Source organism: Pelmatolapia mariae, linkage group LG15 (assembly GCF_036321145.2).
Source record: "Pelmatolapia mariae isolate MD_Pm_ZW linkage group LG15, Pm_UMD_F_2, whole genome shotgun sequence".
Taxonomy (NCBI): domain Eukaryota; kingdom Metazoa; phylum Chordata; class Actinopteri; order Cichliformes; family Cichlidae; genus Pelmatolapia; species Pelmatolapia mariae.
Genome location: NC_086240.1, coordinates 34,259,260 through 34,284,407, shown reverse-complemented (window position 1 = coordinate 34,284,407; position 25,148 = coordinate 34,259,260). Strand labels below are relative to the sequence as shown.

The 25,148-nt window shown below is 40.2% G+C and overlaps 1 protein-coding gene across 1 annotated transcript in view; it reads right to left on the bottom strand.

Moving 5' to 3' along the window:
• Positions 1 to 20,640, bottom strand: part of LOC134642689 (3',5'-cyclic-AMP phosphodiesterase 4D-like) — a 76,319-nt gene extending 55,679 nt beyond the window's left edge. Inside the window, exon 1 of the mRNA XM_063494626.1 lies at positions 20,438 to 20,640. Coding sequence (XP_063350696.1) covers positions 20,438 to 20,640 — 203 coding nt within the window. The remainder of the gene's footprint in view (positions 1 to 20,437) is intronic.
• Between the last annotated feature and the right edge of the window lie 4,508 nt (positions 20,641 to 25,148).

The window sequence follows — 25,148 nt, the reverse complement described above, 5'->3', positions numbered from 1 at the left end:
TGTAATGTATGAAGTACAAAGAGGATTGTACAAGTTCTGTTGCCACTGGTTGGCTTCACTGCACAAACTAATGAGAATTAACATCCACTACAAAGTCAAGGAGGCTCACGATAGTTATATCCAGCACAAGTAAGTCACCTTCCACTAAAATTGGAGTAAGAAGAAAAGTGAAGAGTGACAGATGCCTTGCAATAACATAAGCTTCTCTGACCTACAGTATGCTGTAAATTTGAATGACAGTAATTCTTATATCATAATGTTCAACACGATGGTATGACTCTCACTTATGAAGGTGGCTGGCTGTCTTTTCAAAGCATAACCTTGTTGGCAGCGTTTCAGCACTCCTTTTATGCGCCGGCACAAGGTTCAATAAATTCCACCAGTTCCTGAAAGTCGAGGCTATACAAAGCAAAACCACCAAAGCAACAAAACACAACAGTTCTACACCACATTGGGTTATTTCACACAAACAGTCAGAGCCTTTTTAGCATAGGATTTTCTCACTTTTGTACCGACCAGGTGACTGTGTTGATGACAGCCTCAGTCATTGCATCCTTGATCACACGGCATCCGATCCAACTGTCTGTCAGGGTCTGCTGCATCTCCTAGGCAACCGGGAGCTCCTCAAAGGCAAGCGCTGTCTTGTTATTAAACATCTCGTAATCTAAGGCTTTACCTACGCTCGGTGACCTTGGACACAGTTGGGCCTACAGCCAAAGAGATGGTGTAGTTTAGCACTTCAAATCCAATAATTATTTAGGTATAAAAAATAATCAAAGTTCAAGTAAAGCAACTACTAAGATGATATCACAAAATAATATAGTTAGAGTTTATCTTGATATTGTCGTGGTTTCTTACTGACAAGCCTTCAGAAGATTTCAAGAGGATTTCTTGAAAAATCACCTTATAAAAGGTTTGGAGTGAAGAGAAATCTGCTGCTGAAGGCAAAGTTCAGAGCAAAGGCAGTAAACAAGGAAAAAAGCCCATATGGCATGTAGTTTGTTCTGCAAATATTACCTTGTTTTTATAAGAAATTGCTACTGCTCTGTATTTATAAGAATCCACCAACGGGCAAATGTCAGCACTCACAGTGGCTCTGAGGACGACACACTGCCTGGATGTGGGTTTATACAACAAATTGAAGAGAGAGAAGTTGAGATGTGATCTCTAACGAGTTGGTAGAAGAGTTTGAAAGGTTTTTTTGGCACTCACGTCTGTGAAAAATACACAAAAACTGTGTTAAGTGTCATCCTTATAAGTTGACCATGGCCAGAACAGTATCAGTATGTTCCCTTCTATTTACTTCATTGTAATGTATGTTTGTTCCTGTTAAGCAAAGTGTGATCTATGTCGAAGTCGGATATTATTGTAATGAAATGAAATGACACTCATGGTCTGTCAGCCTGTCAGCAGCTCTGCTCTACAAGAGCAGTGTTAATAGTGTAAAAATAATTATTCTTTTTTCAGCTAAACTAGGCAACTTGTAAAAGTGATTCTCTGTTGCCTTAGTAAGCTAATAGTTTGGTGTGTTTCCTTTGACCTATCTCTCTTATTAAGCCTCTTTTTGGCTTTTCCTTGACTCGCTGACAAGATCAACTCTGTATTTGCAGCGTCGTCATCCCACTAACTGCAATCTCAAAAGCCCTCTGGAAGCTTTGCAATCACACTCAGCTGACTGGCATTTAGACAACTCCACAAAACACATTTCACCTGGTGAGAACAGACAGGCAAGGCCTCCAAAAGAACAAGGACATCCTGCACTGAACACTGTGTTAAAATGTTCACAAATTCATTGCTCGGTCTGACACAAAAGCAGGTTCTGTGTAAAAGGAGCAGAGGTATCAAATTGGGCAGCACTATGCTTGAGCTCACTTGCCTTGTTTCATGTCTCAGACTAACAAGAACAAAAATTGGACAGTAACTTCCTCATGACTACGAAACTAAGTGGTTGCATGGTCATTACATTAAATTATTTACTGTCAGAGACACACTGCAAGTAGTTGTGGCAACCACTTTCAATCAGAAGGTGATTGCACAGCAGGAGACAACCTGTCTGCAAACAATCATGATCTGACTCGGCCTGTCAAACTGATTGATGAAGCTTGGAAACAATCACAGTGCAAACACAAACAGATTGCCAACACGTTACAATAAATCTGAGTCACTCTGCTCTGATGACGCATGTCTTTGCACAAGGGGAGTCGACTGGTTGTATTACGTTTTTATTTCCTTATAAAAACAAGGTTGTTAAATTGCCGTCCAACAACAAATATGTCGCTGAATTTCTGTTTTGAATCTACGAGGTACTGGCTGGACATTGAATGCAAGTAGTTATATGACTTTCAGTTTAATCAGAATTAATCTGTGTGTAGATGGCAACAGATTTGTGCTGATATATCACAGCTAATGAATAAACAGATTGCATTAAACTGCCAGATTGACCCCAATCAACTCCACACTGACAACAGATTGACTCCACCTGATTGCCGTTCTATCTTGATGTGCCAAAGTTGCTTTGAAGACAATAAATTGTGAGTAGTTGCAGACCTGGCCCTGATATTTGAACAATCATTTTAAAGAATGCAAAATCATTGCACACGGTAACACGTTATTTATTAAATGTCTATTCAGAAACTGATTCAGTGGAAGTATGTATCATGTTAAGAACCCCGGCGATCCTTAGAAAAACTCAAAACAGCTTTGCTAACAAAGTAAGCAATGAATTTGGCTTTTTCAGAGTTTGGAACATCATCTTGTGGGGTTAATTATATCAGCACAGGCTCAACTGTCTCCTCCCTGACCGTACATAAAGCATTCATGATTCATGTTTCCAGTGTCTTTAGCTGTCTTTTAAACATTTCCCTATAGCCTACAGTATTTTTTTTACAAAACTGTTTGTCCTGCGCTACCTAAAGTTCACTGTGCAAATCTCTATTTTTTATGTACGACTCATTTTGTTTTGACCATAAAACTCTTTTTTAATGCTGACAAAAACTTGAGAATAGGTGGATTTTCATCGCAAAAACAAACGCTTGTTCCAACACTGGAAAGTAGCACCAGAATGTGTTACTAAAGCTGAGGAGTGTTAATTTACACATGTCCAATCTGCTTCTGTTACAATTATACTGCTTCATGCACACGATGTGTTTGTTCATCGGCAGCAGCGAGAACGCTCTGACATGTCGTCAACCTTCCAGTTAAAAGGGAAAATCTTCAAAGGAAAACACAACAGCTCTCTGAAAACCTCCAAAAATATTAAGATCGTCAAAATTAATTAATCTTCGCTTTATCTCAGCTTCTTCAGTATGTGTGGCAGTAGCTGTCAAGACTGAGAACAGAAGGTGGTAATGTACTTCCCAACAGGAATATTCAGCTCACTGCACAATAAATTACTGAGGCAGAATCCTTCATGTGTTTATCCCATTTGTCTGATTCACTTTTTCAGTCATGTGTGACATTTTTTCAGTGCCAGGATTCTCTTTTGTGAACAGTAATATATGCTCTCTACAGCAAATAAACTGCTGTAAAGGTTAAGCATCCATTCATGAGACTCCACAGGGAGGGAGAGCTGATCCAAAACAATGGGAAACCACGGGCGAGTAAACCTTTTCCAAAATGGGGCAGCTCATTGATAATGTCTCAAACAGAAGGTCAAACTTTTCTTCTGGATGAAGACCCTTTGAGAGCAAAATCATCAGGGGCTCTTGGTTGTTTGGGAGACCATTTGTCTCCCATGAAAGTAAATAAATATCATGATATTTGGAGGCCCAGGGTACCATATTTCTTTATGTCATACCTGTAAAAGTAATGGAAAAAGGTATCTACACTGACCTTATTGGTTAATTGCAATATTTAAAGTTAATAACGCAGCAAATAATCAAAAACACTGGAGAAAGGTTGACTGCATGAGCTGACGTCCCACTCCCCATCACTTTGTTTCCTCCTAAGTATGTCCTTTGTAATTGCAATGGAGTGACAAAACTTTAGTATTTAGTAGCATTTACCAAACTGTACTAACTGTAAAACTGCATTTAAAAAGCCCAAATATTCATACATCTATTTCCAGAGTTTGTGCCTATCTGCTGTGCCTGGAACCATTTAATCCATAAATTGTTAATAAGAATGAACTCATCTGGTTTTGAGATACAAGCCAACAACATGAGAAGTAAAGAGAAAACACTTCATGTTGTGGTGGTGAGAGGAAAAATGAATGATAACGCATTTCTTCATATTTGGCAAGGAAAATAGGAAATTGATTTATTAAGCATGTGCAAACATAAAGAGAATACAGTATATGAGGAATAAGGCAAGCTTTCTTGAAATTTCTTCAAGTAGTCTTCAGGAACAGTTCTCCAGGTTTTGTGAAGTACTTACAAAGTTCCTCTCTGGACATTGGCTGCCTTTGTTACGTTCTCTGTCAAGATGATCCCACACTGCTTCGTTAATGTTGAGGCCCGGGCTCTGGGGAGGCCAATTCATGACTTATAGTGCTCCATTGTGTGTTTTTCTATTCAAGTATGCTTTTACTGCATTAGGAGTGTATTTGGCATCATTAAGCCAGTGCCAATCAGATGCTTTCCATATGGATCCAAATCTGGCAGTACTTTTCTGCATTCATAATTCCATTAATTGTAACAATTTAAAAATTGTGCCTTGGCAGCCAAACTTTCACTGAGACCATTTCTGATAAGGCTTTCATGAACAGTAGATCAACTGAAGGGGCGGGTGAATTTCAGGTCCTGGTCTTGTTTCTTAAGGATACAATTTTCAGGTATCTGAACATGCTGTAGATAGTTTTTTAGGTATGAGATATGCCAAGTCTTTGACTAACAGCTTTTTGGGAATCAGCTCATTGGTGGAAAAATCCTATTTCATGCCTGTCAAACTGAGTTATCTTTGGCATGTTGCTAAGTTGCCTGTTATGTGTAGACACAACACTGGTTCATCACTTGAGTTAGGTGCTTTTTTAATGATTCATAGGTCAGTATTAAGTAACTTAAACAAAAAAGCCAATCATCTGAAAATGGGCAGGTTTAATGGTAGAAAGACCTTCAGAAATCCTGGAGAACTCTGCTGAAGGACACTTTAAAAAATTAGAAGTCTAGCTCCCTGGCAGCACAATATAACGAAATGTGGCTCAACCTCCAATTGCCATATTGCCATTTAAAATGATTTAGCACCCAGTGAATGATGACAGGTAAATCCAGGTAAATGTTACATAGTATTGAATCCTAGAAAGCTTGCCACAATTACAATAGAAAATAGCATAGAAATGAGTGGGACACAGTGCAAGCATGGGACTGCTAAAGAATGATTTACTTGGGAGCTCTAAGAAGAAAACACATAAAGCTTTGAATCCATATCCTGATTACCCAGTGATGCGTGGAGAATCTCATATGTAAAACCCACCCAGCAATGTGTCTGCTTGTGCTGCACTGGCAGGATTTCCTTTCAAATTTATTGTAGTCATTTTCTGGAAAATGCAAAGTGTGTGAACAACAAGAAACAATAAAAACAGTACTGTAACACTCCTAAGAAACTAAATGTAACTGGATGGAAAATAACATTTTCATCTCCATAATCCTTATGTAACACATATACTGTCAGTTAGACCAAACAAAGTACTTGAGACATACTATAGCCTGTAGGTAAGTACAGGTAGAAGTGAAGACGCTAGGGTGTCGCAAGCACTTCTCTTACAAACAAATTAAATTAAGACGGACAAATCCCTGTGGCTGTGGTTGCCTTATCAATAATAATGGCATACAGAAGTAAAGCTAACAGGGGAATGGTATAGCCAGTAACTGCGTGAGCCAAAATACGAAGCAGAGGCCACCTAAGCAAACTGACATTCGCTAATGTCAACAAACATCTACGCTCAGACCAAACATGTAGCAGTAAAGCTAAAAGGTGTATTATCACTTACTTTTTACAGACTCACCTGCTGCCATTCTTTAGAAAATGCAAACATCAGAACCAATACTAAATACTGTTCAGCAGGCCACTTCATTTATTATTCACCGTGCATGACTATCACATTGAAATTAATGTCACCAGAAAACACGCCTCTGGTGCATTGTAATGTTTTGTATGCAGCCTGTTCTTCTTCTAAAGAGCAGTTTCTAACTTGGAATGAATAAATCCCTCTCTTTAGCAATGCACATTTTTGACACAGCTCAGCTCTCAGTGGTAACAAGAGCTTTCTGCAGCTGCTCCTCAACAAAGAGCATCACCACGACTCGTGCCACACCGGCTGCCATCGTGGATGTTCCATCATGGCTTCAAAATACCAGCTGTTGCCACTCCAATTAAGCAGTTTTTCTTGCTTTTGCCACTATTTAATGTGCTGCAATCTAGGATGGATAAATTGAACTGAAAATAAGGTGAAGATTTTCTTCTATCCGCCCTCCTTTGTGGCTGACAAAGGAGCTTTAAAAAAGCTTTTTTTGTGCAGGCTCCGTGTGTTCGGCTGTTCAGCTGTCTGACAGTGTTAGTCTGTCATGGGGATTACAGTCAAGTGTGTGCGCAGTGTTCCTTCTGAAAACCTGAGAGTGTAAATAAGAGAAAAGAAACCCCTTCAAGAAGCCTGCGACTGAGAAAAATCCTATAAGATGAAAGAGTTGATCACAAACCTACCCTAACCTGATGGTCACAGGTTACAATCAGTGTGAGCATGCTAAAGATCAACTGCTGCTGTGCTTATGGGAGGGCAATTATTATTAAGGTCATAAAAAAGACTGAAATTTTATTGACGTGAAATATTATCAATATTGCTATCACTGGTTGGCAATAAATCAAGAAGACAGCGAGAGATGTTTTCTGACCCCCTCCTAGAACTAACAGACAGTCTGCATGTACGTGTTAATTAATTTCTTTCTTGCAAAAAAGCTCAGCCATCTTTGTAATTCTCTCAGCGGCTGGGTCAGGACAAGGTATACACATAACAGAGTGCATGTTATTTGTAGTTTTGCGCTCTTCAGCTTCATAGTTTCTTTCTGTGTATAAAAGAGATTTCCTTATGCCACACCAGAATTAAATAACATCTGATCAACAGCCCCTCAACCAGCCTTCTTTTTTAACAGCTTGTGATTTAGGCCATTTATGTGGGTGTATTTCAACACACGTCTTCCAATGCAGCTTTAATTCTGTTTGCAATAAATGAAAACACAAATTATTACTTTAATCAAACAATAAAAATCTCCCGAGGCAAAGAGTTTGATTGCTGGCTACGCAAAGCAAATATCCCAGACCTCCTACAACACAGACGCTTGTGGAGGAGACATTAAGTTGGATTAGGAAAACCAATTAATAATTGCAATAAGTCTTCAGCTTCATATTGCTTCTGTACAATAGCCAGACAATAACCCGAAATGAACAGATTGCTAACCAATTTGACAATGTTTTACTTTTTTTTTTTTTAAACCTTTCCATGTTTTACTTCTAATGACATAACTCTGAAACTTTTGTTTCTTCATATTTTCTATTACATATCTGATTTTTACAGGACAAAAAGAAAACCGAGCACACCAGACGTGAGCTGGAGGCTACTTATTGTCTGCTCCACGGTCTCTTTAGTTTCTGACAATTAAACGGATGCATCACTGTTAATTTGGCAATAACACAAAAATGATTAACATAACATTATGAGTGGCAGGGGGACTACTGTCTGCAGCCAGAAGCCCAAACCTTACAGCTTAAAACAGGAAGAAGAAAATCATCCCGTTCTGCTTTGTCTGACTAATCAGCACAGTGATTCCCCTTGACTCAACACACCAACAGATCTGCATCGCTGTGATGAATCACAGTCATTATGCTTACCGCCTCCTGTTTTGCTCCTAGAACTGATCTGTAGTCCATGCTTCTCATATAACCGGTCAAACTAAAACAATTACAGATATTACAGATGTATTATTTAGACAGATTATTTCTGTGTGAAGTGGCAAAGAGTGAAAGAGGAAGGGTACAGCTGCTAACAGGAAAGCAGAAGGCAAAGTGGCAAGTGTCTCCAAAATAACTTCATTTAAATATACAGCTGCTACAGCTCACAGTAACACATGTCGCTGTCACAGAACCCAATACAGATAGTCTCGATTTTTTTATAACATCTTTTGTATAGTTTTCTCTCTGTGTGAGGGCTGCAAAATCATTGTTTATTTATATGTATTTAATTTTCAATTCAAAACACCGCTCAGGTTCAGATCCCCTCTGCGAATCGTGGTGAAGAGAGAGCTGAGCGTAAAAGCGGTCGATTTACATCCCTACTCTCACCTATTAGTTCACGGATACAAGCGGCTCAAATGAGCTTCCTCCAAAGGATGGTTGGCCTCTCCCTTATAGACAGGGTGAGGAGTTTGGCCATTCGGGAGGGGCTCAGAGTAGAGCCACTGCTCCTCCACATCGAAAGGAACCAGTTGAGGTGGTACGGGTATCTGACTAGGATTACTCCTGGGTGAGGTGTTCCGGCCATGTCCCATCAGGAGGAGGCCCAGGGTCAGACCCAGGGCACACTAGAGAGATAATATCTCTCGGCTGGCCTGGGAACACTTTAGTGTTTCCACGTACAAGCTGGTGGAGGCAGTGATTACTATGTGGCAACATGGCCACATAGTAGGGTGACGATTCAAACCGTCAACTTCAGATTGTTTTAGTGGGGAACAGTCTGGAAAAACAAGGCTAGACTTTGCATAGGGATAAAATAATTTCCCAATCAAATGGTTTATGTGATTTCCTTCTTAATTTTTTCATATTGTGTGATATCCAAAGCCACAGCATCCAAAATAAAGCCATCCCAATACAGCATTGGGAACTCGAGAAAAAACTGTCCTTCAGCTGATCTCAAGTGAAGCGAAGATCAAATGGCAGGATTTGTTTTGAAAGAAGTTCCTCATTAATTAAATGGTGGCATCATCGTCTCAGTCCCATCCAATAATTCTTGGGAGAGGAATGTTGCAAGTCATAACGGACCACATTATTTTGGAAGCTGTTACCATCATTTCTAATCTCTCTGTATGAGAGAGTTATTAGCCTGAGCTATTAAACTGGCATAACAGATTGGCTCCTAAATGTAAAAACAAAAAAAGTTGCATGGTCATGCAGTGACATAACAGCATGTTTAGAAACTGTTGGCACAGGTGTGTGCGCCATCTGACAGTTTCTTTTTTTGATAGCATAAAAGATGAAAACGACAACAGAGACATGCAATTTTCCTTCTACTCTACCACTACCAAGGGTGGTAAAATAAATGAAACAGGACGTGCTTCAGCTCGAGGTCAGTACAAAGGCAAAGATACAAGTCTGTGCTCGAGAGGATGGTTCGGTAATTCATTGAGGTTTATCAAGTGCTCCTGCATTCATTTCTCTGACCTGCTGTACCACGACTGAATCAGCGGGCACTGTATGCACACAGACGAGCGCCGCTTTACTCATCTCAAGAGCTCAATCGCTGAGCTATCGCTGCTCTTCTGCCAGATGGATCAGAAACCCTATTTTCGACTGTGATTGCCAGCTACTTAGAAATGCTTGGTCACCTCACAACCCACACTACTGCAGATAAAGGGAAAAACAGCCTTTAGGTTTTCTTAGTAATTACAATCAACATCGATGAGAAAGTAACTTCCATTTCTTGCCATGTCATTTAAGGACTCAAATAATATTTCTAAATATTTATAGTCCTTGGCGTTATGCTTCTAATGTGAAATCAGCAAACAAACAGTATGTGTGCTGTATCCTTCTTGCTGTGAGGTCACAGAGCTCACTGACTCTAAGATTTCACCACCTGATTGTGTCTTGCGGATCCGTCTTCTGTCACTGGAGAACTAATAAAAGAGATTCTTCACATTACAGATAGCATCTGTTGACTCATTTAATTTTTCACTTTCTGTTTGTCTGGCAATTATAATTAATTGTTGCAGGCTGACTGGGAAGCAAGCCACCGTGGGTAAGTCGTTATTTTAAGATAGAGCCTTCAATAAAAGCGCTATTTCAATGTTATGCTGCATCACACATATGCCACAATGACAGGGCTGTTTATGTTCTGGCAGGACGAGGACAAGGGATAAAATGTGTAAATGTCATGCCTGACACTCATTTCTATTCCCTGTCTAAAATGTCAGGCCATTATGTGGTTGTTTTATTGTGAAGTCACCAGGTTTACAAAGAATGTCTGATCAAATGGCAGAAAATTACAAATTCAGATGAGATTTTTAAAAGCAGGACCATGAGTAAGAAAGAGGATCAGGGAAAATAAAAAATAATTTCGACTCCTTTCTCAGAAATGAGGATTAAGGCCACTGAAAATTTTTGGGGTTGTCATGAAGATAAAAAAAAAGTCTGAATTCTCAAAGTTAGAACTCTGACTTTAAAAGTCAGGAAAATTTTGAGTGACTCTAATCCTTTTCTGTACCCAACTGTAGGTTGAGATGGAGAAGGTGATGAATTCATCTGCATGTTTGATTAATTTTTAATTTACAATAAACAAACTCTGTCAGTGGAAAATAAGGGTTTCCTGGAAAATGTTATCTTTTCTCTGTGTAACTTAATAAAAGCTTCCTTGCTTCCTTTCCTTTGCATTTATTAATTTCCCTAATCAAATAAAATGTAGCCACCCTAATTGTCTGTATAAGCGCACATGCTTCAGTGAATCAATCTGTTGACAATGTATGAGTCATATTTACCCACAGTTTTACAAAGTATAGCCTCAAGGTAATTTATTTTTCGACACTTGAAATGAAAACACAACTCAGACTATTAATTTTCTTTTTCAGGAAATTATGACAGCGATTAACTTATCTTTGAAAGCATTAGAGCACCATTAAACATTACATCCTGTGTAAAATTAACAAACAAGTTCATGAAGAAGGCAGCAACGGCGGTTTCCGAGAAACACCTGACCCGTTTCTGAAACAGGCGACACGACTCACTGGGAAACGGGAAAGCACTGTCATCTCTGCATGTGTCCGGACACCAGCTGTAAGCAAATGCACCATAAGCAAGACGGCAGTAATCGTTTGTTAAATGGATGTGCCTTCACATCACAGCTATAAATCTGAGTTTAGGACAAACAGTTCTGCCAGAATCAAATCTACATGAGATGAAGCTGCAGAAATGAAGGTTTGCACTGTGTTTCCCATGAAATCAGAGAAAGTTTAAGAAACAAAATCGACATGTTTGATCTCCCAGAGTAAAACGGTGTGTTTGCTATGCTGGCCCGAACTACCACACCCTTTGATATGAGTGTTAGATTACTGGAAAGTGAACAGACATCCTGGGATGTAATTAGATTTAGTTAGCTGCTAGTTTAATTATGCCTTGACTTGAGTCTACCCATTGTCCTAACAGCCCGACTGTGATAGCAAGACAACAAAATGGCAAAAAGTCAGTGCACAGTCTACAGTGTTCATTTTTTTAATGTTTATGCACAAATAAACAGAGTACATTGCGCAAATTGTTCAGCTTTAAGTCGATGGTGGGCACAATTTTTTAAAACATCTCTGCAGTCTGATTATGTTCTGGCTCCATTTCTGACAGATACTAACTGTGCCTGTGGAAGAGAACGTGACTGAGCATTTTTCTGGAAACCTTGTAGGGAGACGGTAAAATGAATGTTTCTGTGTCTGCTCTCAAACTAAACACACCATCATGATGTCAGTTTTGAAGATCTACGGTTTATGACATAAGAAGCCATGCGTGGTCAAAAAGACTTAGGTCAAAGGATGAATATATAAATATAATGTGGCTAAAAGCATATTAATGCAGCCAAGCAAATAAATGAATAAAATAAAAGCTGATAATCAGGAATCAAGATACGTAAACATTTGAAAAGCAAACCAGAAGCAGTGTCCACTGTTTGTCTTCATAATCAGAGACAACTTTGAAATGTCAGAAAATGTGCCAGATTTTCTGTGAGCTGCAGGTTGTTGTGCTGGTAAAACAATTAAATGTGAGGCTCTTTCATAAGAGACAAAGCAAGAGGAGGGGCCTTTGCCTTGCTTTACTCTAGCTAGCATAAATTAAATCCATTATACCTTCTGAGTCTTTTTAAAGAAACTTAATAAGCAATGCAGGCGCGGAGGTACACCTCCACCTCTTAGGGCATTTTAATTCATCAGTGTCCTTTCAAATACATTTTTAATGTTGGTCTTCTGTGCAGTGGATTAATGCATTAAATATATGACTAGGTAGACAATGCACTGTACTTTGACATGGATCCAACAATGAACGAATGAATGTCACAAACGATGACTAGGTACATTAGGAAAAAACATTTGCTGACAATATCTGCCTGAATTTGTTAGCTCATTTTGCTTTCCCCCCTTGCATAACTCCTTCTCCACTTCAGCTCCGGTCAGTTTACATCATTCATCTGACAAACTCTGTCACAGGTGTCATAAAGTAGTGCCTCTGGTTAAGTCATTTGTCAGAGGAGTCGGTTTAGAAGGCCTGCATGCTTTATTAAAAACAAAAATCTATATTTGCAAGAGGAAGACATAAAATCCATTACTGCTTCAATATTTCAATCAACTCCTACTCAATGTGGCTAGAGCAGGAGAAAGCATTACAGGAAAATCACTCACGGGTGGATCCAAGAGCCAAAACTGGTACATATACTCTGTTATGCTTAATCTTTTAATAAAGCCTATTAGCAATTTTCAAGATGGCTGCCAAAAACGGGAAGAAAATATATACATATATTGTTTTATTTCCTAGACGACCCTTTTGAATGATTTTAGTGCGAAATCATGTATGCCCCATCACGTAGAAGTCAAAAACAGCTATAAGCTTTTAAAAAAAGATTATTTTAAATCTCAGTTCTTTTGAATTTTGTAAATATTATGTTCATTTCATCACCCCCGTACAAATGCGATGTCACAGTCTTCATTTGCGTGTTTTGCGTGTTGCCTAACCGTGCCTGGTTAAATATACGTCACCTGTATGTAATTGAGCTATCAGCAGTGGAACTTTATTCCAGTCACAACTAAAACTGATGAACGTTTGTGCCAGCATGATAGAGCTGAACCAAAGGTAGAGGAGTCCATCAAGAGTCACTGAATTGAAATTTGAATGTCTAACCTAGCTGTATGCATGTTATCAAAAGGATGGCTGTACAGTTCTTTGTCTCTGGACCATTGGAGCACCATGTAACATATGTGTCATAGTTATTCTGTGTGACTAATTTCACGTACTTATAGTCAAAAGCATTTAAAATTTAAGAGTAAAATCTCTGCAATTTAATTCTGGAGCTGTTTCATGAAAATAATGACCATATTGGAATTTTAAATGTTGAAAATTCAAGTGGCTAATGGGATTTTTTTTTTTTTAATTACTGGCTCCAAAAAGACAAACCCGCAGATTTTGCTCGTATCCACTTATGAAAATTGTTTCAGTTATCTGCTGGACTAGGCCTTTTACTGAAGCCAAATAACAGCAGGAGACCCAAAGAATACAGAAATGTTAGACGTAGTTTTTTAGCTCTTTTGTTTAAAAGAAGGCTCCAGCATCCTGACCCTAATTGTTATTGGCTAACATATTTGGTGAAAAACAAACTCAAAGACTGAACAGTGTCTCCATGGACCACTCTGATTGTTTGGCTGACAGTGTAGAGGAAAAATGCAGGCTGCTTCGCTTTGCCTCTGTCAGCCTTTCAATAGACTGCAGCGATAATGAATCGATGTTCCTGCCACTGAACGCTCATCTTCACCTTTTACAATAACAAATCTTTTCCAAGCCTCTCCAAAAGGAGCACCACGCTGCTTGGACTATCAACACGAGCACTACTGACTGATAAATTAACCATTTACTGACACTCTGTAAAAATCAGGCACTAACGAATTCACGTCTTCGCCCAAAGGAGACACAGTTACTAGCTTCCCATCATAGCTTTTGTTAGAGTAGATTCATTATCAAAGAGCAGAGAAATGCTCAGTAAACTGAAATTCCCAAAGGTTTTTCAGCTTCCTTCCTTGAAATGACAACACATTAGCTGTTATCAGATGGTGAAAACACCGACCCATCAGCACCCTCTAATTTCACTGGAAAATCCTCCCCTGCAGGGGTAGCAGTGGTTAAATGGTGTCGATTAAGCAATGGAAGTTGATTAATGCAACATGCACATAATAAGTGGCACCTGCAGGTCAGCTCAAACAGCAGGTATGAAACATGACAACATTGCTTTCACTAATCTTCGCTGTAGTGATGGAGCCAGTCCTCTTTGGGCCTTTTGTCCACATGAGACTGGTTAGATAACGTTCAGCGAAGCTACCCCTTACTCTCTGATAACCTAGTGGGTAACCCTTCATGCCATTATCACTGGAAAGCAGGGCTCCATAGCAACGAGTGTAATTTTTCAGTATCACCCCAGAAGAAGTGCTTTCAAAGCAGCCCGTTCCCGTTTCAAGTTGACCAATTCTCCAGATCACAGATTCTTTTCTCACTACTCATGGCCTGGAGTGTGGAGCCACTGGTAATGCATGAACACACTGCAGACCTAATGACGTGAGAACATCCTGTGGCCACGAACCCAAAAATCGTTTCCCTCCGGGAGCTGACACACTCGCATCAACAGGACTGTGCTGCCGAAGACCCCCCGAGGAAGACAGTGCAGCCCTATTTGTTAATTCATTGTAATTCAGCCTGAAGCGCGGCCTTCAGCCTGACAAACAATCCACTCTGTCGTGTCCATCTGGCCTCTGTCTTTCTGTGCCATTTGTAAGCCAGTCAGCAGGACCCCAGTTACACCTATTAACAGTATTAGGTGAATTTCAGTTTTGATAAAGAGTTGTCACTTTCACCAAAAGACTAAAAACTTGAAAGGCATTTGTTCTTTTGATTAATAAAGAGAAAATTATTGAACCTCCCAAGGACAATGATGGCAAACAGAGTTATCATCCTGCTGGACCCCCTTTTGCCTTCAAAAGGAAAATTGCCTGAAGACCTGAACTCTTTCATGGCATGCATTTTCAATTTCTCTTTACTATTTGGGCTGATTGGGACCTGATGAATGTAAAAACAAAGAATTACCTGATTTTCTATTTTTGTTTTTTTTACCTGATTTTTGTTTCTGAGAAAAATGAGATCCACATATGAGGACATTCGTTTTAAATTTTGATAGAACAGTGGCAGTATAATGTCCTCGTAAGTGGTTAACAGGCCCTTGTAGAGCAAAATGTAATCATTTGGTCTAGACAACCCAAAATGTGATGTCCACATATGTGGACGCCAGGTCCTAGGAGGTTAAATCTTCCTAGCGTAGATTCAACAAGGTGCTGGAAACTCGGATTTCTCAGGGAAAGATTTTGACTTAGTTGCTGCTGATTTTTTGGCTATACGTCAGTGATGTTCTGCTCTTTCACCAAATCCAAAATACAAAGTGTGCCACATCATAACACCACCAGTAGCCTGATCCACTGATACAAGCTGGGATGGATTGATGCTTTCATGTTGTTTACTCCAAACTCTGACCCTACCATCCAAATGTTGCAGCAACAAGGCAGCATGATCTTCTGCTACTGTAGCCCATCTGCTTCAAGGTCTGACATCTCCGTTTTGGGCCATTCTCTGTAAACCCTAGAGTGTGGGAAGATCGAGGAAGATCAGCAATTTCTGAAATACTGAGACCCGCCCATTCAACGCCGACAACCATGCCATGTTCAAAGTCATTTAAATCCTCCATGACGATGCTTGGTTTGAACCCGAGCAGGTGCTCTTGACCATGTCTACATGCCTAAGCGCACTGAATTACTGTCATATGACTGGATGATTAGATATTTGCTTATTACAAGCAGTGGAACAGGTGTACCTAATGAAGCGGTTGCATAACAGCTGTGCTCCGATGTCGGCTGTATTTAAAAGCAAAATTATGGTGCAGAGAAATAGTTAGAGGAACACTCTTATCTGTCATTGACTGAGTACAGTAATCCAAGAAAGAGCTGTTCGTGCCACAAGAGAGATCTGCTAGCACAGTATTAAGCTCCACATTATTACACCTAATGGAAAAAAGATCCAATTAATATTATATGTGGGTACAGCTGTAGTGGCCATGATTCCAGAGAGATTCTGGCATAGAGAGAGTCACCAAAAAGTTTGGTCTACTGACTGATTTTTATTAATATTGTTTTACTTTTTTTTTTTTTTAACTGCAGACTCAAATTTGCAAAACAGGTGGCTTCATAACTCATTATGTTTTATATTGGGTCTTACATAAAATTTTAGCCCACGTGTGTTGTAGATGATTTATATTTAAAAATAATCTGAGTCATCCAGAATGATCCACAATCAGAGGCATTCTGGGACAAAAAAGAAAAAAGGAAATACGTACTCAGAGCAGGGTAAAGGCAGTGCCAGCGGTGTTGTCGTTGGTGGCTATAGAGCGGGCTGACTCACTGCTCTTACTCCTACCTACACCTCGAACTGTTTGCATTTTCTCGATCATCATTGAGAGATGAGAAGCCAGCATTCACACTGGAAGGATCGTATGAGGAACTAACGGATACGGTAAAAGCAGCAGGCCTACAGTGAGGGTGACGGAAGAGCTTGAGGGTAAGACGGCAGCAGGCTTCATTGTCCAGTCCGCTGTGCCATGACTCTACTCTACAGTGCAGTGAACTTGGACAATCCATTTCTATTTATAATTTGTTTTCACAGACACACGCATATACACAGAAACCTCCACAAACACATACGGCATACGGTATCCCTGCCAAAGTAGATCGTTGCCAGTCTGCGCACATACTACCTTCTTCTTACATATTCTACTATAATTGTCTTTTTTCATTTCAGGTTAGTTTTTCAGGTACTCTGAGGTCTGACACTTACAAATTGGTGTGGCTTCACTGAGAACAGTCAGAAAAGAATTTCCAGTCTGCTTCACAATGAGTATTTATTGAACCTTTGTCATCTTTTCTTCACTTTAATGTCAGATTGTGACCCAAAAGAAATCCTGTCTGGCTTGTGGCCTTTCTTATTTTTCTGTCCGTCGATTCATAATAGATCACGTTCAGTTTAGCTGCTCTCACATTTGCTGCCTAGCTCCCACATTAATGTTACCATTTTGCTATTAACCTCTACCCACTAGCTTAATGGTAACTTAACAGTCAATGTGGGTAACTGCTAATAGTTAAACAGCTGATGTTAACATTTATTAACTATTCAATGCTGCTGACACAGGAGCTTTACTTCCTCCTGAATTCCTCATAAAGACTTGGATATCAGTCCTTAAGATGCTTCACTCTGCTGAGTTGCTGTTCACATGTTCAGCTACTAGTGAGGGGAGGGTCTGTGTGGCTACCTATCAGCAGCAATGAGGTTGTGTGCCAGCTAGAGGTGAAGGTGAAGACAACACTGTTGGTGTCAAACCTCCAAACCTGCAAATATCTAACCTGACAGTAGTTTTTAGTATCAAGTAGCATTCTGCATAAAAAGCCTGCCAACTCAAATGTGGAGCAACCCGCTGTGGTGACCCACTTTAAACAAAGAAGCCGCTGAAACTAGCTAGTAGTCGAGTATCATGCTTTGTTTAGAGACTACTACTCAGTACATATGGTGCTATGGTTGTGAAGACCCCCAAAAGCAAAGAGACACACATGTTATGTTTTCAGAATTTTTGTATCGAATGGTGCCGTAAGCATCAGTTCTGGTGACATCCCTATCTCACAGTTTAGATGGTAATGTTTGCTAATGCTAATTTGGTTGCTTGCCTTCATGTGACCTGTGACCTGAGACACTGCACACTCGCATTAGATCACTGAACTGGAAGCAAATGAAATTTGAGAATTGAAAGCAACACCTGCACACAAGTGCAGAGCATGCACTTCTACTCAGAAAAGGAAAAATGACCTGTTGGAACAAATTGAATCATTAATGATTATTGCCAGGAGCTGTTGAGAAATGTTTAGATGATAATGAGAGATGAAAAAGGGAAACGAGAATATAATAATGAGCCAGGCAGGTGTTTACTGTCTGTTTGAAATTATTGCAAGTGCAGGAGAAATTTCCCAGTATTACCCCAAGGCATGTTAAACACTGAATTAATCTCAGTTCAGCTACTAGGGGCGTAACAGCTACATTATGTCAACACGCCGACCAAATATTGCAATAAGCATGCATGCAGATGGGGGCATACATACTTACCTTTTTGAATTTTCGGCACGGCTGAACTGAGCCTCTCAGCGTATTTGTATTGTTGGTGTTAAATGAATATGGCTTGCTGTACGGTTCAGACTATCCAGTGACTCAATACTTCAGTTTTGATACTTGAAAATTGACTATTTGGCAGATATTAGTGCCAAACAAAGGGTACAACCAAGTTAGCACTCCACCCTCTTGTTACTTCTGCTTTCAGAAAACAAGAAGCTCTAAAGTCGAGACTTCAAAAACCCAAGTCCACAAACCAGTTGTTGCTACTGCCGTCTTTATACATAGTCTATATTGTCAGCACATGCCATACACATCTTACTCTGGCTTTTTTCTATCTTGTTACAGAAACAATTGTTTGTTGGTGATTATCTTCTTCTTATTCTCTTGGTGCACTACCAGGGGACAAAAATAAAGCACTTCAGTGTAGTGTGAGAAAGCTCTGAGGCGAGACGAGCTGCCGCATTGCTTGTTGACAGCATCTGGGGAATGGAGCTGTACTGACAGTGGTTTTCATGCCTGTTCAGCTCTGCTGCATCCAATCACCGAAATATTTTATGAACTTTATAATTCAGCTTTTTCTTTCCTATAGGAAATACCGAAAACCGAGGGTCAGTGCGTGTTACATAAACACGCCAATGTTTCCCTACAGTCTTATTAGCAATGCAAAGACACTGAGCCGGGGTCTAAACTATCGTGGCATTAAATCTCGACAGAGAAAATGAAATAGTAATGAACAAAAAATGAGTTTTTCAAAACTCGTTTAAAATAAAATGCAATTTACAAGGCTCTCAAGTTTAGTGCTTTTTCATTTCTTCTCCTTGAGTTAAAAGCACATCCTTGAGGGTCTTTTCAAACTCAATACAGTAAAATCACACAAATAAGGGTGAGGCACAAACACCAGCCATCAATCTCATGCCTGGCAATCTCTGGGTGCAAACAAGTAGGGAGAGGAAGTCAGAACCTTTTCCCAGCCTGACTGAGCAGGTTTACAGACTGCACCGTTAACTACATCCTCCCTCCTCCATCATTCCTAAAAAGTGAAAGGTGCAGAACACAAAGTCAAGCTCGAATAACAGGTAGGCAGCCTGTGCAGGAGACACCCACTCAGTCACAGGGGGTTATTCGTGGGCTGAATAATCCAAAACGCCTCTCATGGCATGATCAAAAGGCTTTATGTTTGATTTTTAAGAATCAGATTAAGATGAGCAATCAAGGGAGAAAATTATTTAAAAATTGCATGTTACATGTTTTTATGAACTTGTAATAAAGAGCAGAATTTCATGTTTTCTGAGGATACAGCATCAAAGACCCCAGCAATCACCTCTGAAACCCTCCTACGTACAAGGAAATGCGTAACAGGTCAGAAACAGCCTGAAACTAAAGTCATATGAGCCTTATCTCTGAAATTTTTGCAAGGATACAATTTATGCAGGTTTTCAACAAGTCACTATAGAAAAAAGAAAAAGCTCTTCAACAACACAGACACTGTTGCAGGTCCATTACTGATTCACAGCTCTTATATTTTCTACATGTGAATGAAACATTATCTATAATGACATTACAGGGATGATCAAGGAACTGACCTCTCAGCCCATTGTTCATTCAGTGGGCTAGGTTCAGTTATTGTGCAAATGTACTGTTTATAAGTTTGGGGAAACCTGCAGAAGTCACCTGGATGAAACGTTTCTCCCACTGAAAACATCCAAATGAACAGAATCAACCTTTTCAGATGTTAAAGGGAGTTTTCAGGGCCCCGGTGTTGCATACAATCTAAAACCATTTAATATGTTTGCACTGTGTGCTTCAGGGTCTCTGTGCTTCACCCATTTGTGTCAGCAGCATTAAAGGTTTTGGTGGGAAACAACACTGGGGGAGGGGGGGGGGAAGCCTCCCCCTAACCCCCAGCCCCACCACCCATGACTGCAACAGGCAGCAAAGACTGATGGCCTAACATCATCTCTCAGACACTAACACCAGCCATCACCGCTCCACTCCTCTGCTCAGCTACATAAACAGGGAGCTGTCAAACCTAACACTTTTAAGTGTAAAGATTATGACAAGTTTTTCACTTTAGCTACACAGCTCGTCGAACTTAATCGACTTTCAGAGAGCTTTGGTTTGCGAGTTCTTCTGAACCTGACAATTAAAACTATCGTCACGCCGTTATTTCATCGTGTAATTAGTCAAAGTAACGCTCCAGTGGGTGTTTTGAACTTTTGGGCTTTTCAAATTGACTCTCATCCCCGAAGCGGTGGAAAACAATTCACCTGCTTTTACTTTAGTAACTCGGGAGATTAAAGACGGTTACCGTTTCAGCGAGGAGGGCCAGGACATCCGAGGTTTCCTCAGTCCGGGACGGAGCTTCTCCAGGGTCCGGTTGCGGCACAGGTAGCGCTCGGTGTCCGAGTTGAAGCGCTGTTTGATGCGTATGTGAGTCCTGGGCTGCCGCCACAGGTGTTTGGGCGGCTTGGCGAGCCCCGCTCCCTCTCTGCTCAGCGTGGTGCACTCCATTTTCTACTTTTACGTGCTCGCTCGATTTTTTTTTTTGTTTTGTTTTTGTCTATTTTTTTAAAAAAAAGCGACTTCTGAGCGACAAACAGATTCGGAGAACAGCGTAGAGCTCGTCTGCGGGGACTGTGAGGAAGGAAAGCACGCGCTTCAGAGCGGCGCGCGCGGCGTCATGGTGCGCTGCTGTCCACGAGGCGGAGTGCTGAAACGACTGTGAGCCTCTCAGTCACTACCAGCTCCCCCCCGTCTCTCTCTCTCTCTCCATCTCTCTGCTTCCTCCTGATTCTTCCCTCCCTCTCATTTTCTCCCTCCTTTTCTCTCTCTCCCCCCCCCCCCCCCCCTCTCTCTCTCCATCCTCACTTCGTACTGTGCCTCTCTCGACCAGCTTCCTCCTGCAATCTCCATCTGTTTCCCTGTCTGTCGCTGTCTTATCTGTCAAACCGCCAATCATCAACATTACACAAGATTGCCTTATCTTTACTGTATTTACTCTGGTAGAGCAAAACTGCCTGTTCATTATTTGTAATAGATTTTTGGAAAAATCCATCTTTTATCTTTTGCGTCATACAGAGATGTTGAGCAGTCAGACATATTTTTTGACATAATGAATGTAGAGATATGTTTACTCGTGAGAGCAGCACTGGTTTAACATATTTCATTAACACTGTCTCAGGGAATCACCGTGTGCAAGCCCTCAAACTGTAGCAAACCAGTGTGTAACTGAAGGGAGGAGTGGTTGCATGTTGGTATATAGCCATCATTAGGCCTATAGTTTAATGTGCAATGCAGCTTCCTATAAGGTTGCAGTAAATTTTATATGTCAGACTCTGTACCCTACATCTCATTAACGGCTGGAAGATTGGGTTGTGTTTTATAAATTCGAATAAATTCAGGTTTATAAGCACGACAGGAAAACAACACAGGGCTGGTTCAAATTACTGATGTCACCAAACCCACTTATTTTTATTATGTAGGAAAAATAGGGGCTGTATCATTAGCTAACGAGCTGTTTATCCAAAAAGGATTTTCAGTCTGAAAAAAGCACGATTACATTACAAAGATCAGCCTTTATATTTATTTATTTTTGGGTAATTAATGCCTAGACAGCACACACGTGTTTGTAGATGTTCAAACATGAAAATGGTCAGCTTTTATGTCTAAAAGGGAGTCAGGGGAGATACAAGTGCACACCCACACCTACACCCACATGCACGCACATGACATTTCAGTGGCAGGTTTCTAACTGTTGTTGCAATTACTACGGTTTAAAAAAAAACAAAAAAAAAAAACAGGAGATGCCTTTCATTATCACCAGAAACCACAAAACAACAGTCCACATTTCTATTTTTGTCTCAGTGTCACACAGATGGCCTCTGTCTGCTGCTTATGAGCACTGACCTACCAAAACAATAACCAAAACATGATCATGTGACAGGAAAGTGCTACAGATGAAGCAACGAACCAATGAAAGAGGCAAATGTCTATGTGCTGAGCTTGACTCAGACAATTTGTGTTAATGAAAAAGGAACAACAGCTGCTCCAAACCAACACACAAGACTTAATTTCGTGAACAAGAAAAAACATGATTCTTAAAACTTTTAATTAGAATGAAATAAACTTCAACTAAAGTACTGTTCAAAAGTCTGGAGTCACTCCTCATTTCTTTATGTTTTGCTGGGAAAGTTATGGTGATTTGTTGAAACATGTGCAAAGAGACACATAGTGAGTTTGGGCAATTCTAATGAACGTGAAATTCAGTATTCAGGATGACTGAACTCTCTAAGGCAGCTTTCTTGTCAATTCTTTAAGAAGTCCTCAGTTCCCCAGGCTGAATGACTTCTTTGAATGTTCACTTCCTTTTGTTTCATTCTCTGTCAACGTGATCCCGCACTGCTTCAGTAATGTTGAGGTCTGAGCTCTGGGGAGGCCAATCCATGACTGTGTGTGTTTTTCTATCCAGGTATGCTTTTACTGCGTACACTGGCGGTGTGTTTGGGATCTTTGCCATGCTGAAAAATAAAGCCGCTGCCAGTGAATGGGTTTCCAAATGGTATTGCACGGTGGTTCAAAATCTCACAGTACTTTTCTGTCCTTGAGATCCCCATCACCATTGACTAAAATGCAGCACAAACCATATAAGCCTTTCTCTGTGTTTCCCTTTCTTAAAAATTGCTTCTTCTTTTTTTTTTTTTTACCTTGTTGGTGCAAAAGTGTTATGTCATGCCTGTCAATGTGTTTTTTGTTACAGGCTGGTTGTAACAAAGTTGCTAAAGATATAATTTAGAATCAGTTTTTCCCAATTTGTCTTTTATGCTTAGACACCAAACATGTTCACTCCTTGAGTCAGTGTTAAGAGGCTTAAGCAAAAAAAAAAGCAACTAAAAGGAGGGGAAAAATTTCCTCTGAAAATGGAACAAGGACTTAAAATGAATGAAAAAGACCTTCAGAAAGCTTGGAGAGCTGTTACTCAAGTGCACTTAAAAATGTAAGAAAGTCAGGCTGCTTGGAAGCAAAATAAAATGAAATTATGTGTGTCTCAAAACTTTTGCACAACAGACAAAGAAGTTGTCTCAAAATTATTAAACTTATTCTCCATTTTACACAGAGTTCAGTCGTCTGACGAAGCTTAACAGATAAACAAAGCCCTGCAGAAAAAGGAAGATCAGCTGTTTTCCCTGTTTCACCATATCCACAGCTCAAACAAACAAACAAACAAACAAACAAACAAACAAACAAACAAACAAACAAACAAACAAACAAACAAACAAACAAACAAACAAACAAACAAACAAACAAACAAACAAACAGTGTGTGTCACTGACCGGTGCTCATCATGGGTGGCCAGTGCTAGACTGTACAGTTCTTCCAGCCGGGCTAGCGGTAGCATGTGTCCCGGAGATGGTCGCCGGATTTCGAATGAGTGGTCCTGATGGGAGTGTCTCCTCCACAGCGGAGGCAGCAGCAGTGGGCCTGAGAAACGCCGCCGCACCACATGGTTGCCCACTTGTATAGGATCCCGAAATTGCTGCATCCCAAAGATAAAAGCAAAAACATATTGGTAAGTTTTCATGTAATGTTATTCTCCAGTCAAGGTGACGTGTGTGGAAACAAGCAGAATATGCACTCATCTGAAAGTTTAATCACTCACAGCCAGTAAAACTAATGCAGCACAACACAAGAGCCCAGAACGCCTCTTTAAAGGATTAAACCATTTTACTTAAGCCATTTGAGAGCTGCTCATAAATCAGTCACAACACAAAACGCCCATTACGGTGTGCTGTGCTGCCAAGACATCGACTGCATTGGCCCTTTGAAAGTGTGCATCAGATGTTAGCAGCAGATCCCTTAAGTCCTATCAGCTGAAAAGTCTGAAAGACTTCATAGAGCTGAGCTGCTTTTCCAGATCATCTAAAGCTCAAGAGAATTTGATGAAGTTGAGAATTTTAACTCTTTGTCACGCTCCTCAATCCAGTCCTGACCAAAGTGTGAGAGGGTGCATGCTAAAATGTGAATCACTGAGCCTCAGGCATCCATCAACAGTTCACTGGAAGCCCATCCTTGACCATCTTTGACCAACCTCTGCATAATAAGAACAACCAACAACATGTAGAGTCATCACTATTTGTCCCATGTTAAAACCACTCAGATCCTTGCGTTTCTCACAGATTAACTACAAGAACTGATTGTGCACTTGGTGGATAACAACTCTGAGCCTTTAAAAAGTGTCATCATAATCATTTTACTCACTTTTTATATTGTTTTTAATGCTGTAGCTAACTGGAGAACAGCCAATGGAGGCTGCAGTTGTGGTTTCTCAGTGAAACCACAGACAGGACTGGCAAGAAATTGGTCCTGCCTAGAAATACTTTGTAACAAGCTGTAAATAGGCCAAAACCAAAAAGTAGCCTTTCCAAACTCTCATCAGACTTTGCTGTATTTTGTGTTTCATGATGATTTGCAAAGTAATTATTAAACATGATAAAATCAGCATCCTGGCCCGCTAACAGTCTTCAGCTGAAGGCGTTCACAGAGCTACGTGCAGGTCTACATATTCCTGGTGATGCTTGCTCTCTTGCTCATGATAAACCTCCCATAGTGTGTTTGAAATGTACATTTTAATTACATTTCTGTATACCGTTTTAAATTTGCTTTACAAATGGCCACACAGGGTTCCCGCTGAGTAGCCTCCACAGTGAACCACAGTGAAATTAGGCAAACAAATCACTCAAAGATTCATCAATAAAAGATCAGAGATGGCACTTTAATACCCCAAATGTTCTGAAATATCATCACATCAGTTACAATTACCATATATTTGCAATACGTCACAGTTGATGGATGGACATATACACAGTTTAGGATGGAAAATAGGATTCATAAGCGTGTACCCGTGACAGACTGAAAGCTGAAATTATTTCACTGTCACATTAGAAATAGTTCAATAAATAACTAAAATAAATGTATGTGCATTTTTCCAGGGACACATGGCATCTGCCCAATCTGCCCCGAGG